General features: G+C 43.4%; 1 protein-coding gene across 14 annotated transcripts in view; it reads right to left on the reverse strand.

The window, feature by feature from the left end:
* DTNB (dystrobrevin beta) overlaps nucleotides 1-14,434 on the reverse strand; it is a 218,168-nt gene that overhangs the window by 103,908 nt on the left and 99,826 nt on the right. For all 14 annotated transcript variants that reach the window (XR_012627973.1, XR_012627974.1, XM_074861192.1 and 11 more), the window contains one exon: nucleotides 8,604-8,681. Coding sequence is in view for 12 of the 14 variants with exons in the window: in XM_074861192.1 (XP_074717293.1) it covers nucleotides 8,604-8,681 (78 nt within the window). In the remaining 2 variants the exon portion in view is untranslated. The remainder of the gene's footprint in view (nucleotides 1-8,603; nucleotides 8,682-14,434) is intronic.

Consider the following 14,434-nt stretch of genomic DNA (forward strand, 5'->3'; position numbering starts at 1 on the left):
TTGTTTTTCACTTTTTAGTTCACAAAAAAGTGAGCTCAGGCATTAAAATCCTGTTCTTTCAGCTCAGTCTTATTTCTAACGAAACAGTTGCCAAAGGGAGGTTATTTTCATGTTTTTAACAGCAGGGAATCACAGAAAGAGGTTTCCATCCTGCCCAGCTGCTGGATGCTGGTGCTCACCGTGTCCTGGGAGAGCGAGAAGCTCCGCAGGGCAGCTGGGCCCCCTCCTGCCTTTTGGCAGTCCTTGTGCAACGACTGGATGCAACTGTCACAACAATCACAACCACAGAATCACAGGATGGTTTGGGCTGGAAGGGACCTTAAAGCCCATCCAGTCCCACCCCCCTGCCCCGGGCAGGGACACCTTCCACTAGCCCAGGTTGCCCAAAGCCCCGTCCAACCTGGCCTTGAACCCTTCCAGGGAGGGGGCAGCCACAGCTTCTCTGGGCAACCTGTGTCAGGGCCTCACCCCCCTCACTGGGAAGAATTTCTGCCTTACATCTAAGACAGATCTTCCCTCTTTCAGTTTAAAACCGTTCCCCCTTGTCCTATCCCTCCCCCCTGATCAAGAGTCCCTCCCCCCTTTCCTGTAGCCCCTTTCAGTCCTGGGAGGCCGCTCTAAGGTCTCCCCGGAGCCTTCTCTTCTCCAGCTGAACCCCCCAACTCTCTCAGCCTGTCCTCACAGGGGGGTGCTCCAGCCCCCCTGAGCATCTTCGTGGCCTCCTCTGGCCCCGCTCGAGCAGGTCCGTGTCCTTCTGCTGTTGGTGCCCCCAGAGCTGGACCCAGCACTGCAGGGGAGTCTCCCGAGAGCGCAGAGGGGGAGAATCCTCCCCTCGCCCTGCTGCCCACAGCCTTTCCTCCCCAGGTAGACCCTGGACTGAGGGCTGCCTACTCTGCCTCCAGGAGCCACATCCATGCCTCGGTTTCTCGAGGCCAGAGCTGTCAAGCACAAGTTAAAGAAGTCTCTCATTCTCCCACAGCAAGAGTTACTAATTTCAGCCTCTCTTCCACAAGTGGTAACAGATTTTCCGGACGCATGTTGGCTTTACTTTTTTGGTGGAGGTCAGTATGGAGGAGCTGTGGCACACAGCCAAGCTCTGCAGTAGCTCTGGTCGCAGAGAAGCCCGGGGGTGAAGTGGATGCCTCCTGGAGAGACCCACACCCTCCGTGTGTGCATCTGCGACCAGCAGATTAAAACTGCAATGAGGCCAGTTTTCACAAATAATTTAGTGCAATTCACAATTATGACCAAATTCCTTCCCTTGTTAAAAACATGATTAGGAAGCACACAAAAAAGGCTTTTCAAATTGTATACATTAATCAGTATGGGCTTCCACTGAAGTTCTGTTTAGCTGTAGATGGCTATATCTAGCCAGACTGCTATATCTACATCTACATCTATATCTACATCTATATCTATATCTACATCTATATCTACATCTACATCTACATCTACATCTATATCTACATCTATATCTACATCTATATCTACATCTACATCTATATCTATATCTACATCTATATCTATAGGCAGCCCCATGAACAGCAACTTCCTCATAGTATGTAGATGCAGTTAAAAACTTGCAGCAGCAGTTCTCTTTTTCCAACAAAATCATGAGCAAGTGTCCACTTACTATTCGTTCCAACTTGGCCTTCAAATAAATTGATCCATATTTGCTCCATCTTTTGGGGAAAGAAAGCAAAGCAAACCAAAAAACCTTGCTCTTGGATTAGTCCACTGGTGCAAGATGGAATATATTAGCATGAAGGAGGAAAGTTTGATGAAGATATAAACAAGTGTAAAATGCTCTTCAGAATGGCAAGGATTTAGGCAGGATCCTACCTTTTGTTCATACTATAATATTACTATCACAGAAATAAAACATATTTATAGCAAATGCCATTGTGCTTTGCTGATGCCATTTCATCTTTTTTCAGCACTAAGGACATTCAAAGACAGGTTGAGCCATATCCTTCCTGTTTTCAGAATGAATTTTCCATCCACACACAAGCAAACATGTACCTTCTAACGTTTCCATCCATCATTTATTCCAGGTATATAAAACACAGTCAATTTTAGGGACAAATTCGGCTTTCAGAAAGAAGCCACACCGCTGAAAAGTGGCCAGTTTGAACAGCTTCGGCACATTAAAATGCGGCTCCGAACCCCACTCAGCTCACACAAAGCAACCTCAGCCACCCTGCTATCTTTATTTCATGCTGCCAAGATGTGACAGTGCCTCCAGCTAGGGAAACGAGGCCCTTAATTTTAGTCAGTGATGATCTTTTACATCATGGATTAACCTAGAGCAACAGTAACTGTAATAAATCTTGGGGAAAACACTGTAATCAGACATATGTGAACTGACAAAATAGAAATATAAGAAATTTTCAAAGGGGGAAAAACCCGTTTCTCCTGCCTTACCTCACTCTATTATTAACTGCTGACACCTGTACATCTTCCAGGTTTAAAGAAATGGAGGCTACAAAGACGAGACAGACAAGTGCATCTGTGCCCCTGACAAACTAGATGATAGATGAACTAATAATGCTTCAACAATACGGTGGTTCAGACTGAAACGCTCAAAATACTCGGAAATATTACACCTTATATGGATGGGCCTGTGCTGAGACAAATACAGAGCTTCTTTCAAGCCGAGGCAAGAGCCAAGTATTTTAGCTTTTGTGCTTACCCCTAAATCCAGAGATCCTGCACCCATCCAGTCTGACTGGCCGCATGCAGAGCTTACGCAGGAGTTATGGACCTTGAAATGCCCTTCTGTGCAAGGCTAAGAACCCACTGCCACTGGACGTATTTCCATATATATTTCCATATATAAATGTGTGCAGCCTAGCAATCAAACCACATCTCTACCCTCCTTAATAAACTAAACAGCTAATGCTCCTTTAGCACCACGTTCCCAGCTTTTAGACACTTCTACAGCTCTCTTTTCATTAATTTTGCAGTGTTCCCATATTATTTTGAAATATGTCTACTTGACCTGAGCCAAGGTTTTAGCAGTATCAAGTAAAACCTGGAAAGCAGCATTTCTTTGGTTTGTGTAGACACGGCCTGATTAAGATAATCTACGCTTCTTTACAAGTACTTTTCGGTGTAGTTCAACCCCGTCATGCCAGCAGGGAAGCCTCCCAGAGACGGAAACAGCTGCAATCTGGAATGGCTTTCGCTGATCGCTCCTTGTAGAACCTCAGCTGAACAAACAGGAGCTCTGATGAAGACTCGCATTTCTCATTATCGTGTGATTAAAAACAAACCGACCTTGATTAGACTCGGGCAGGTGTACGTAGCCACTACAACCAGATGCAAAGAACAAAGGCACTGAGCGGAGTCGGAATGACAACACCTTTTGGGAGATGTGTTTGGGTCCCACTGCGAGCCTCAGGTATATCCCCAGGGGCTTGTTGCATGGTTATGGAGAAGGAAACGTTCTGCAAGAGCCTGAGGAGCTGGAATGATGGAGGCAAACGTTACTACCTGAACCTGAGGCAGCCTGTCCGTTCCCCCTGGGTCCGGGAAAAGATAAATACCCCATTCCTCAGTTGGAAAAAGCAAGGATAGAGAGAAGAAGCCTCCTCCCATGAACTCTTTCAGAAGCTGCTAGATGAAGTAACCTTTTCTAACAGCAGTCTGGAAGTGGGATCCTTGAAGAGGGATGAGCCAGGACCTTGGCAGGAGGTGGGTACTCATACGGGTATGGTGATCACAGATGATGACATCTACCATGTATGTGCTGCCTGTGAGCTCTCATGATGCCTGACTAAAGATGATGCTTGAAAGTAAGATGATTGCTGGCTTTCTAAGGACTGGTTCTGGCCTGGTCTAGTGTCATTCCACACTTCTGCGAATGTCTCGCCTCTCAGGAAGAGCAAACCGTAGATAAAGGATGACACAAAGAACATTCTGCGGAATCAGGTTGTTTCTTTGGTGTTTATTCCATGTTTATTCCAGCTTCTTTTCTTACCCTTTGCTGGGGAGGTAAGGTATATGTGCTATAGGGGTCTTCATCCCGAGTTACCTCAGTGTAGCCTTTGAATCACTGAGGGCATGGCTTATGGGTCAGAGTACAGAAAAGTTCTGTGGTTTTAAATGGGAAGTCATCTTTACTTACTTGCATGTTTTTCAAAATCCAAGCTGCTTGCCATCAACTGGTACATTGTTCATTAGTAACTGTGACCAACGATTGTCCCCAAAGGCTGAAGTAGCCTATCTTGGCATTTTTGTTACCATCTGGTCCTTTTTTATGCTCTCCCTCAGCTCCCTTCTACAGATGTATGAGACCTGAGTTAGCAAATAACTGATTCTCAAGATGAACTTTTTAAGCAAGTCCTGGTAGTTGACAATTTCGGGGTGCGCAGAGGCAGATGACATGTCATGTGTCCAAACAGGTCTGAATTCTCAATGTCTTTATTTCTGAATTATCTTTGGTCTACCTGATCTTGTCTTGGACGACAGACAGCAACAGAGTCCTTGCTCCTTTATAAATACAAAAATGCTCTAAGGCAAAGGGTGTTGCTGATTCTAAAGCTGTTGCTGATTGCATCACGTCCTCATTAGTCAAAATACAAATCTGGGTAGCACTGTGGAAAAGCTATTTATGTTTCCCTTGATCATTGCAGTTTCTATATCCAGTATTTCTGGGATTCTTGTGATCAAATCCAGATCTATGCACATCCTTGCCCAGCTCAGAGAAGAGAAAGATTTCTTTAGTTGTGTGCCTTTGGGACAGTTCCTGCTCACAAGAGGTATGCAGATCCCTGCAACTCACACAGGCAGAAGAATATAGAACTGGAACATCAAAGTGGGCTCAGATTTGACTATTAGGTGCAATTCTGGCCATCCCACATCAAAAAGAAACACTGAAAGGAGAAGAGTACTGATAAGGACAACAAGCATGGTCTGAGTTACAGATTACCTTCTGTGCAAGGAACAATTAAGCAGACAAGGACTCTTAGGCTAGAAGTGGGTGGGGTATGAACAGCCTTCAATAGCATGAAGAAGGTGAACAGGTGAATGTTACAATAAAAACAGAAGAGTTTTCTTAAACGGGTCATAATTGAATTGTAGAACTCACTTGTGGATGCTGGATTTATGAACCAGTGGCCTCTAGATATTCTGCAAATCAGGAAGTAAACTGATGAATGGAGTGCTGCAAGACGGGAGCCAGTGCAAAAACCAAGAGAAAAATTTGGCTTCCTGACTTGACTTGATGACTTACTGCTTATAATCTTACCTAAGCATCTGCTACGTGTCATCACGGGTGACAGGAGACAGTATCAGCATGAATTCTTGTACCCTTAAACCGCTGTCAATGTAGAGCTTTCATCATAATCTAATTAGTGTTTACCTTCAACACTACTTTCCCTGCTAATACCTACTTACCCTAAGCTGTTGATTTTGTTTCCCTTCATTATCGCGTATAAAAATGCTGTTCCACTATTCTTTATCTCAGCAGTGTAGCATAAGGTCTGTGTGGCCAAGAAAACGAGTAGAAGGCTCAGGTGGTAATAGCCAGCCCTCCTCTTTATTTTGGATTAGTGCTTGATTTGGTATTTTCCTAGCATTTGCTGTGGCATCCCCCTTCTCAGATGAAGGGAATATGTAGGCTAGACCCTGCCCACAAAGGAACAAAAGCACAGCTGGCAGATAATGTGAAAGATGTATCCTGAATGAGTTTCTAGATGTTGACATGAAAAAAAAATGTCCTTAGGTAAAAAGTACTTTAGGATCAATACTGGTGCTTGGCAATAAAGCCAATACTGGTATCTTCTCCTTTGCTCTTTTAGTAATAAAGAATTTGTTCCTGTGTGCTTGAACTAAATGGGCAACTGAAAAGTGTATCTGGGGAGGATTGCTTCACCTCCTCCGTCGGAGCTTATTTTTGCATGAGTCTGTCTCCTGGTATTTGGCAAGGCAAGAAACACAAGGTACTTGCTGTGGATAATCCTGACTCAAGTTTCACTGTTCTTATCTTCCAGATCAGCCATGATTTTTCTAGATAACACAGTAGACACAATCTGAGAAAGAAAGAAATCTCTGAATGGAAAGGCGCAGAGGAATGAATGGTTCCTGGGACTATGTCAGCCCATGAGACAAAAAGGCACCTATCACGCCCACTGACCAGCACAGAAACTCATCACATACTGGAAAGAGGTGAAACGCTGGTGAGCCAGGATGGTAATTATGAAAATAATTAAAAATATTACCCACATGACAGGATGGCATCAGGAAGCGCTCCCTACCAGACAGGTGAGACGGTCCTGATGAGTGTAGAATTAAGAGATTTTTTAAATGTGAATTAACCAGTTTGGATGAAGAAAATGGGTAAAGGGGGTTAAACAAAGAAGTAGAAACTAAGGAACTAGGTGATCACTACCCACATTAACAGTTGCTCCGGAGTCACAACCAACAGAGGGTTGTACCATCCCATTCTGTAAGACCTTTTACGCAAGAGGATGAAGAGGCTGCAGGAGAACCTGGCAGACGTTGCTACTCAGGAGGTTTCAAGCTGCACACAGAGGACACACGTGCCTAAAGCAGGATCTGCTCTGACATAGATTTGAAGACGACTGTTGTCTGCACTACAGTGAACAAACTTGGACCCCAAACAGAGGTTAAAAGCAGAGACAATGAAAAGACCTTGCCCACAAGGTTGCTTGCAACCCAATAAGTGAGAAGATGTTATGGGTCATGTTGCTTAAGGACTGCCTTCATGAATCCTCTGTAAAGCACTGGCTTTGGGAGTCATCTGCTCTCTCAGCCTCTTCACTTCTAATTCAGCAAAAGGTGTATTTCATAGAATTGTAGAACAGCCCGGGTTGGAAGCGACCTCACAAGATCATCTGGTCCAACCTTTCACGGGAAAGGGACCCTAGATAAGATTATCTAACACCTTGCCCAACTGCAACTCGAAACCCTTCAGTGATGGGGACTCCAGCACATCCCATATCTGAAGTCACACAGTGTACTGCACGTTGTGTAGTGTTTGTGGACACTACATGGGATGATTTACAGAGAGATCTTGAAATACTTTTAACATAGCCCGTTCAAACCTGCACACATAACTGACTTATTTTGTCAAGAAAAGTAGAATGAAAGTACGTGGATCTTTGCTTAGTTCTGTCTGAAGGGCTGCTGCTGAAGCTGAGGGATCTGGCTTGGCCCTTGAGTACCACCTTGTCACTAAAATAGTGACAGTTCAGTTTCTCATTCCCTGCAGGGAACGTTTATTCCTTCACAGGTTTGGACAAGTGAAGTCTCCAGCAAACCACCTTGCTATGCATCCTAACATATCTTCACAAGAAAGAAAAGCACAAATACATGATTCAGCTAGTTTTTTGCATGTTTACATACATACATCCATACAATAATTTACATATCACAGAATCCCAGAATCATTCAGGTTGGAAAAGCCCCTTGGGATCATCGAGTCCAACCCTCAGCCCGACTCTACAAAGTTCTCCCCTACACCACATCCCCCAACAGCTCATCCAAACGGCCCTTAAACACACCCAGGGATGGGGACTCCACCCCCTCCCTGGGCAGCCTATTCCACTCTCTGACCACTCTTTCTCTGAAAAATTTTCTCCTCATGTCCAGTCTGAACCTCCCCTGTTGCAGTTTAAAGCCGTTCCCTCTTGTTCTGTCACTAATTCCCTGGGAGAAGAGACCAGCACCAACCTCTCTACAATGTCCTTTCAGGGAGCTGTAGAGAGTGATGAGGTCTCCCCTCAGCCTTCTCCTCCTCACACTGAACAGTCCCAGCTCCTTCCATCGCTCCTCACAGGATTTATTCTCCAGGCCCTTCCCCAGCTTCGTTGCCCTCCTCTGCACTCGCTCCAGCCCCTCGAGATCTCTCTCGGATTGAGGTGCCCAAAACTGGACACAACCCTCCAGGTGTGGCCTCACCAGTGCAGAGCACAGGGGGACTATCACCTCCCTGCTTCTGCTGGTCACACTATTTCTAACACAAGCCAGGATGCCGTTGGCTTTCTTGGCCACCTGGGAACACTGCTGGCTCCTGTTCAGCTGCTTGTCAATGAGAACCCCCAGATCCTTTTCTTCCAGATATATAACACTAAGTAAATGTAAACCCAAATTCAACTCAAACCTAAAGGTCTCTAGTGGACATGGGCAACTCCAGAGAACTTTGACCACTGTCTTTGGCGTGGAGGACAGGCGTGAGCAATGGCAACGCAGGGTACTTGTTATGTGCCATGTCTCCAGCAGCACAGCAACTCTCCTTTGTAAGAGCCTATGATACAAGACGACCAGCCTTTCTCAGAACAGCTTGGATAGTAATGCAGTAATGCTCTATTTAAAAAGAAAAACAAAAATCTCTTTAGCGCTCTTTAGATATTTCTTCAGTCGCACTCATGTAATAACATCTATTCCAATAAAAGAAAATCACTCTTCAGAGAGAACAACATGAAGCCCTGCAAACAATATTATGAACGCTGCATATGCCCTCTGAAGTGGCAATGTTATCTGAAATACATCAGAAGAGTCCTAGTGATACAAAATCCACGCTCTGTATTTTTTTACCTCTCGCAGTAATAAACACCAATATTGCAAGGCGTGCTGACCTTTTGGTTGGTGTAGGTGCTCCAGAGGACATGTGGGTCACCATGGTGTCATTCATGTTAGTCAGAGGCCGAGGAGGACTGAAATAGAAATATTTATTCCAGTTAGTGATTTAAAAAAACAAAAAGGAAACAAAACCAACCCCAGGGAAAAGGACATCACTGTGCTCAGTCACAACATCAGGTCAAAGAGCAGCACCAGAAATTTTTTTGCACAGATACTTGAAGAGCTTCGTCTACTCTTGTCTAATTATTTTTCACAATTCATGTGTTACACTAAATTGAAGGTAAAAATAACATTTGTGATCACGTAACTGACCTCTGGCATTGTCTAGTAGTTCAAGCAAATGTAGGAACCAGTCTAATTAGGGCAATTATTTGAAATGTTTAAAGAAATTAAGCAAAGATTTATTATAACAAGCATTTATACAACAACCACATACTCCATCTGTTTGGGTTTTAGTTTAGTAAGTTAAAGTTAGCTGGGAAAACCAAATTGATATAGCCCTGTGTTCCTTACTGCCCTATAAAATACAACCATGGACTGATGCTCCATTATTTGCATTTTTAAACCCTGAAAGTTTCCCAGTGCCTCCCTGCCGTGGCCACCCAGGCTTTGGTGCTCGTGGCTGTGCAAGGAGTGGGAGGACACGAGGGGCGGACACGGGACGTCCCCAGACAGCTCTGCCGGAGAATTCAAGCCCCTGGGAGAGAAGAACTACAGCAGCTGCTATCACAGAATCAATATTTGCCTGCGTTTACCCTCCAGTGATATCCAAATACATCCATCATCCTTTAAAACGAGACTTGCAGAGATGTGCAGGGCTGCCTGTGCACAGATAAAAGCTCCATTTGCACATCAGACAGCGCAGGACTCGTGCGGCTCATAGCGGAGGGCAGCGCCACGCTCCCCTGCACGCTTCCTTGGAACACGGAATAAAACCTTCACAGGTTTGTATTTGCTGTCATCTCAGCATTCTCTTTCAGTAAGATTTACCGCAGGTAATACCGAAATTAATTCCTGCAAACTTCAGTTTTCCCCAGTACAACGGAGCAGGAGGTGTTTGACCCCACGGCGTTCACAGCTTTGCCCTTCCCTGACGTTCCCCTGCCCTCGCCCTGCTCCTCTGGCCCGTGTGCCACCACTGGGCATCGCCTTACAACTCTTCACCTTGTTTCAGCCAACGATTTCCAGAGCCCAGTAATCCAGAGAATCAAACAACCATTAAAAAAAAAAATCACCTGGATGTCAAACATATCAAATCACAAAAAAAATCTATTCCCTGTACATCTTACCGCATTCCTCCTCCACGAAGGATGCGAGTGCAAAAGCACTTCAGTTCTCACTCCTTGCTCAGGACGGATTTGCCCAGAAATAATTATGCTGCATGTTTTAATGTTAATGTTGCTCTAAATATAACATTATACCACAAAATGATTTGGTCATAAGATATTTACTGAATGTGCTCCTTTGGAAAAGGAACTTCTTACTGGACAAAAAAGCAGAAATAGGATTATGATGCGCTGGGAAGCCGACAGACGTGCCACAGCACGGTGCGTCTGGAAGCCATTAATTTTGCTGGTGAACACACAAATACAGCCCGTGGTAAGGAGCAGTTAATTAACAGCCCTTTCCCTCTGCCCCTTTATCTCCCTACTTACTTCTTCTTGACCGAAGGCGAGGAATGCTCTGTCCACATCTACACCGCAAAACTCTCCTTTGTCCCTAAAGATTCACTTACCAGCTTTGCATTCTCCTGCCACCCCGTAAAATTATACATGCAGCTGTGAGAGAAACAGCTACAAGAAGCTGCTTTTGCAACCAAAACTGTATTTTTCAGCCACAAACCCTTGTCTCGCAGTTTCTGTGTGCATTAGCTGGGTTTTTTCCTTTGCGAGGGACAAACGGTTTCCTTAAGCTGTGCTCTCAGACACAACAAACACCACCCCAGTATTCCTAATCATTTTAGGGTAAAGTGAATTTAATCGCACGCTCTTGTGTTTCCGTGGAGGGGATAAAGCTGCTCGCAGAGGCGATTCCTTTTAAGCAACAAACTGTACGCGAGGGCACGTTTTCCATCACCCCACAGAAGCTCACCTATGTGGGTCTACGATTCTGAGGGAAGGGTAATTCTTTATTTTATTGCAATATTGCCTTTATACGACTCTTCTAATAAGAAAGTGGATGTAAGTCACCATTTGCAGCCTGGTTTTAGTGTTGTTATGAGACATTTCCACAAGTTCATTCCAGTTCTGTAAATACCAGTGTCCTCGGTTTTCCAGCTAAATCCTTGCTAACAGTGATGAAGGCAAAGAAAAAAATTAAATACAAACATCTGGGTAAAAGATTTCTAATAGCACAATTCCATCTTCTTTATTATGTACAATAAAGCCTTTCCCAGTCCAGAGAATTTCCTGAGGCCATTTATACATTTTCAGGTAATATCTTTTCAAAAAACTGTAACTCTGTCAAGATGGCAACGGTGACAGAAAAATCGTTCTGTTTGTGAAAGCAGGAGGATGCGGTAACCACGTACACAATACCCCTGGAGTAATAAAGTTGCTTTTCTGAGCCTGGGACTTCCAGGGCAGGTCAGCCTTATTTTACCAAAACTTCTAGTTTAAAAGGAGATTCCCCTTCTGAGATGCTCATGATAGTTGGCATCTGCTACAGCCTATCAACACAACAGAAAGAAAAGACAAATATTTTTGAATCAGCTACTGAGGAGATTTTTCTGCCTCAATAATCTCACCAGAAAACGTAACTATCCAGACACCTGAGACAGGAGAAATCCCCAAACCATCGCTGGCAGAGAAACTCAGAATATGCACTCAGCAGTAACTCCTCTCCCACCCACAGTGTAGCTGAGATTAAAACAACTACGGGATTTCGACTATGTCAAGAACAGCTTACAACTTACAACTTCTTTTCAAAACCTCTTGTATTTTGTTAGGTTAAATTTTTCAGGTTTAGCTTATCTGGCATTTAAGGTGTATTCAATCAGGCTAGCGTGCTCTTGGGAAGAAAAGCACCTAAAAGTAAGTGGTGAAATAAGAGAAATCTTTCAGATACCTGGGAGCTGGGACACACGTGGCAGCCGTAGCTGAGAAATCAAACTCTTTAAATTCTCTTTTTTCACGATGCTTACAAAAAGTGACATTAGCCAAGCAGCTGGGAGGTCAGAGATCAGCCTATGCCAGAGAGCATAAATCAAGACATCGGCAATCCTTATTCCCACTCCCACGTGAGGTCCAAGGTGTATATTCCATAAACTTCTAGTGGCTTGAAGAACACGACAGGGTCCTTTGCAAAACTAAACCACTCATTTTACTTAGTACATTGCTGGTGAGCACTGAAGTAGGTGCTAACGCGTTCAGTCATGACCACCCCTCTCTATCTAACGACCTAGAAATAATTGAGGAAGTAACAGCATTGTAGGCTCAAGGCCAGGGCAAGGACTCGTCCTGACAATTGTTCTGGGGAGAAGCACCTAACGATGGGGGTGCTCCTCTGGCTGGGGATACGCAGAAGACAAATCACAGCTTTGGGTACTTCTGTTATCGCGGTCTGCCTGGGTTTAATTTATTCAGATCCTCATCAGGTACCGAAGCGTCGTGTTGCAGTGGCAGATGTTATCGTCTGAACACAAAATAAATAGTAGAGAATTGTGGGGGTCATGAGAGTCCTCTGCATTCAGCACAAATTTGGGAAGGAAGGAACACAGACTTGATAGAACAACGCAGCTATGCCACCACTTAGGAGTCATTTTAAACAATTTACTCACCCATGTGGCTTTTTTTTTTACATAAATGTCATAAAGTTAATTCTGAAGCTAAAATACCTTAAACAGTCTTTATAGAAGGCGTCATGAGTTTGAGCTTTCCAGCCCTAGCACTTGCTTATCTTCCTTTATTTTTTCAAAACATATTTATGTATGACTATTACCTGTGTCTCCTCTGTCACGACCAACTCCTTCTCTAAGTGTCCACTTCCAGCTACCACTGGAAACAAGACATTGGACTAAGCAGCTTTTTAGTCTAACCCAGGATGGATTAAATTCTGTTCTTAGAATTCCCCATCATCTTCCTAAACATGTCAACAAGCTTTTATGGGTAATTGCCATAATTCTAATAAAATCAACAAAGATCTTGACTTTTCTCTATTGCTAGTATTTACTCTTTACTGTCTCCTACCTGTAGTGAAACCTGTGAGATTCAGATGTAACTCACATCTATTCTCAGTAGTCCTGTCTAACTATGAGAGTAATCTTGTCTAAAAATAAGAAATAAGAAATAGTCACTGCTGGTTTGTGTCAACAGTTTTCCTAAGTAGGAAAATCAATCATTACGCCTTCTGAAGAAAAGCACAATTAAGCCTAGGTCTAATTACTTGCTTGTCTTCTTTCAGACTTGGTTGACAAAGGTCCAGAACAAAACCAGGACAATTCTGAGACCTCAGAAGTGTAAAACCTCAATAAATAAAATCATTAACTAAATCTTGAGACTTTCTGCTGTGCTGGACAATCACCCTGTAAAGGGACCTTTGCAAAAAAGCAACAGTAAACAAATTTTACCAAACTGCCTTCCCCTCTAAACTGTTCTCCTATCCAAGACTGCTGACGTGCAGCAAAGCAACATTATTTATTGGCTTCCATCAGGGTACTGAGACTCAGAAAATGCAAAGCTCAGGAAAAGCAATCTATACTTGAGGGTTAAGGGCTGTCACAGCAGCCAATTAAGAAAAAACAAAAGAAAAAAAAGAAAAAAAAAAAAAAGAATGCTCTGTCAGTCAGATCTGGGATCGATGAGTCTGAAGTCGAAGGCTGACAACGGAAATTCCAAAAGCTGAAAAATTTCACTGGCCATCAGGAAAGGCAGTCAAGGAGGATCTGAAGGGTCCTGAGCCAGGTGAGGACTTCAAGGAGAAGTGAAAAGTGTTTCATGCCAAAAGTGTAACCCAGAACATTTCCTACCTTTATTCAATGCTCTCTGTGTGAGAACCAGTGTGTATATCACAGATAACAGAAAAAAGACAGTATTTTTCAGGTGCACTGATTAGCACTGTAATAGCTGTCAGTATCTGTTTAATGATCATACAATAATGCCTGGAATTAAGCTATTTTTTAATTAGGGATGAAATTAATGGGGATAATTGCTTGATATCCATCAGTCTTTTTTATTATTTTTTCTACAACTGTAGCTATTGTATTTACATAGCTACAAACTGAGCAGCTATATATTAGCTAACGTTAAGACTGTGCTTTGCCCTATAACCTGAGAATTTCTAAACTAGTAAGATTTTAGAACAGATATTATTAGTCTTTTTGACACTGCTTAGGAACCCCACTGACAGTCCAGGCTGTGTTTCTTTGTGCAAAGAGAATTACAAAGAATTACAACTAAGACTGGACCAACACATGAAGGTAGCCACAAACCAAGGATATATTATATATATTAGATATATGAAACTGAAAAATCATACTGACATCGCATCGCACTACACTGCAGAGTGGTTGACCACAGTCTCTGATTATTATTATTATTGGTATTACTACTATTACTATGATTATTATTATTTTACAGGCATGCTGATGGAACTTTAAGGAGAGATTTAAAGGAAAACAGAGAGTTTTGTAGGTAAAGGTTAACACAAAGCATTTCTAGGTGCCCAGCAGGCTGGCATCACAGGCAGCAGACACTGCAGCAAGACCTTGACATCATACGAGAGATTTGCCTGAAGTTAAACAGAGGGATTGTAACAAAGGAATGGCACCCAAATCCATGGGGAACCCTAGTTCAGTTTGTTCACTGAAAAACCCCACCATAAACCATAA

Source organism: Strix uralensis, chromosome 3 (genome assembly GCF_047716275.1).
Source record: "Strix uralensis isolate ZFMK-TIS-50842 chromosome 3, bStrUra1, whole genome shotgun sequence".
NCBI lineage: Eukaryota > Metazoa > Chordata > Aves > Strigiformes > Strigidae > Strix > Strix uralensis.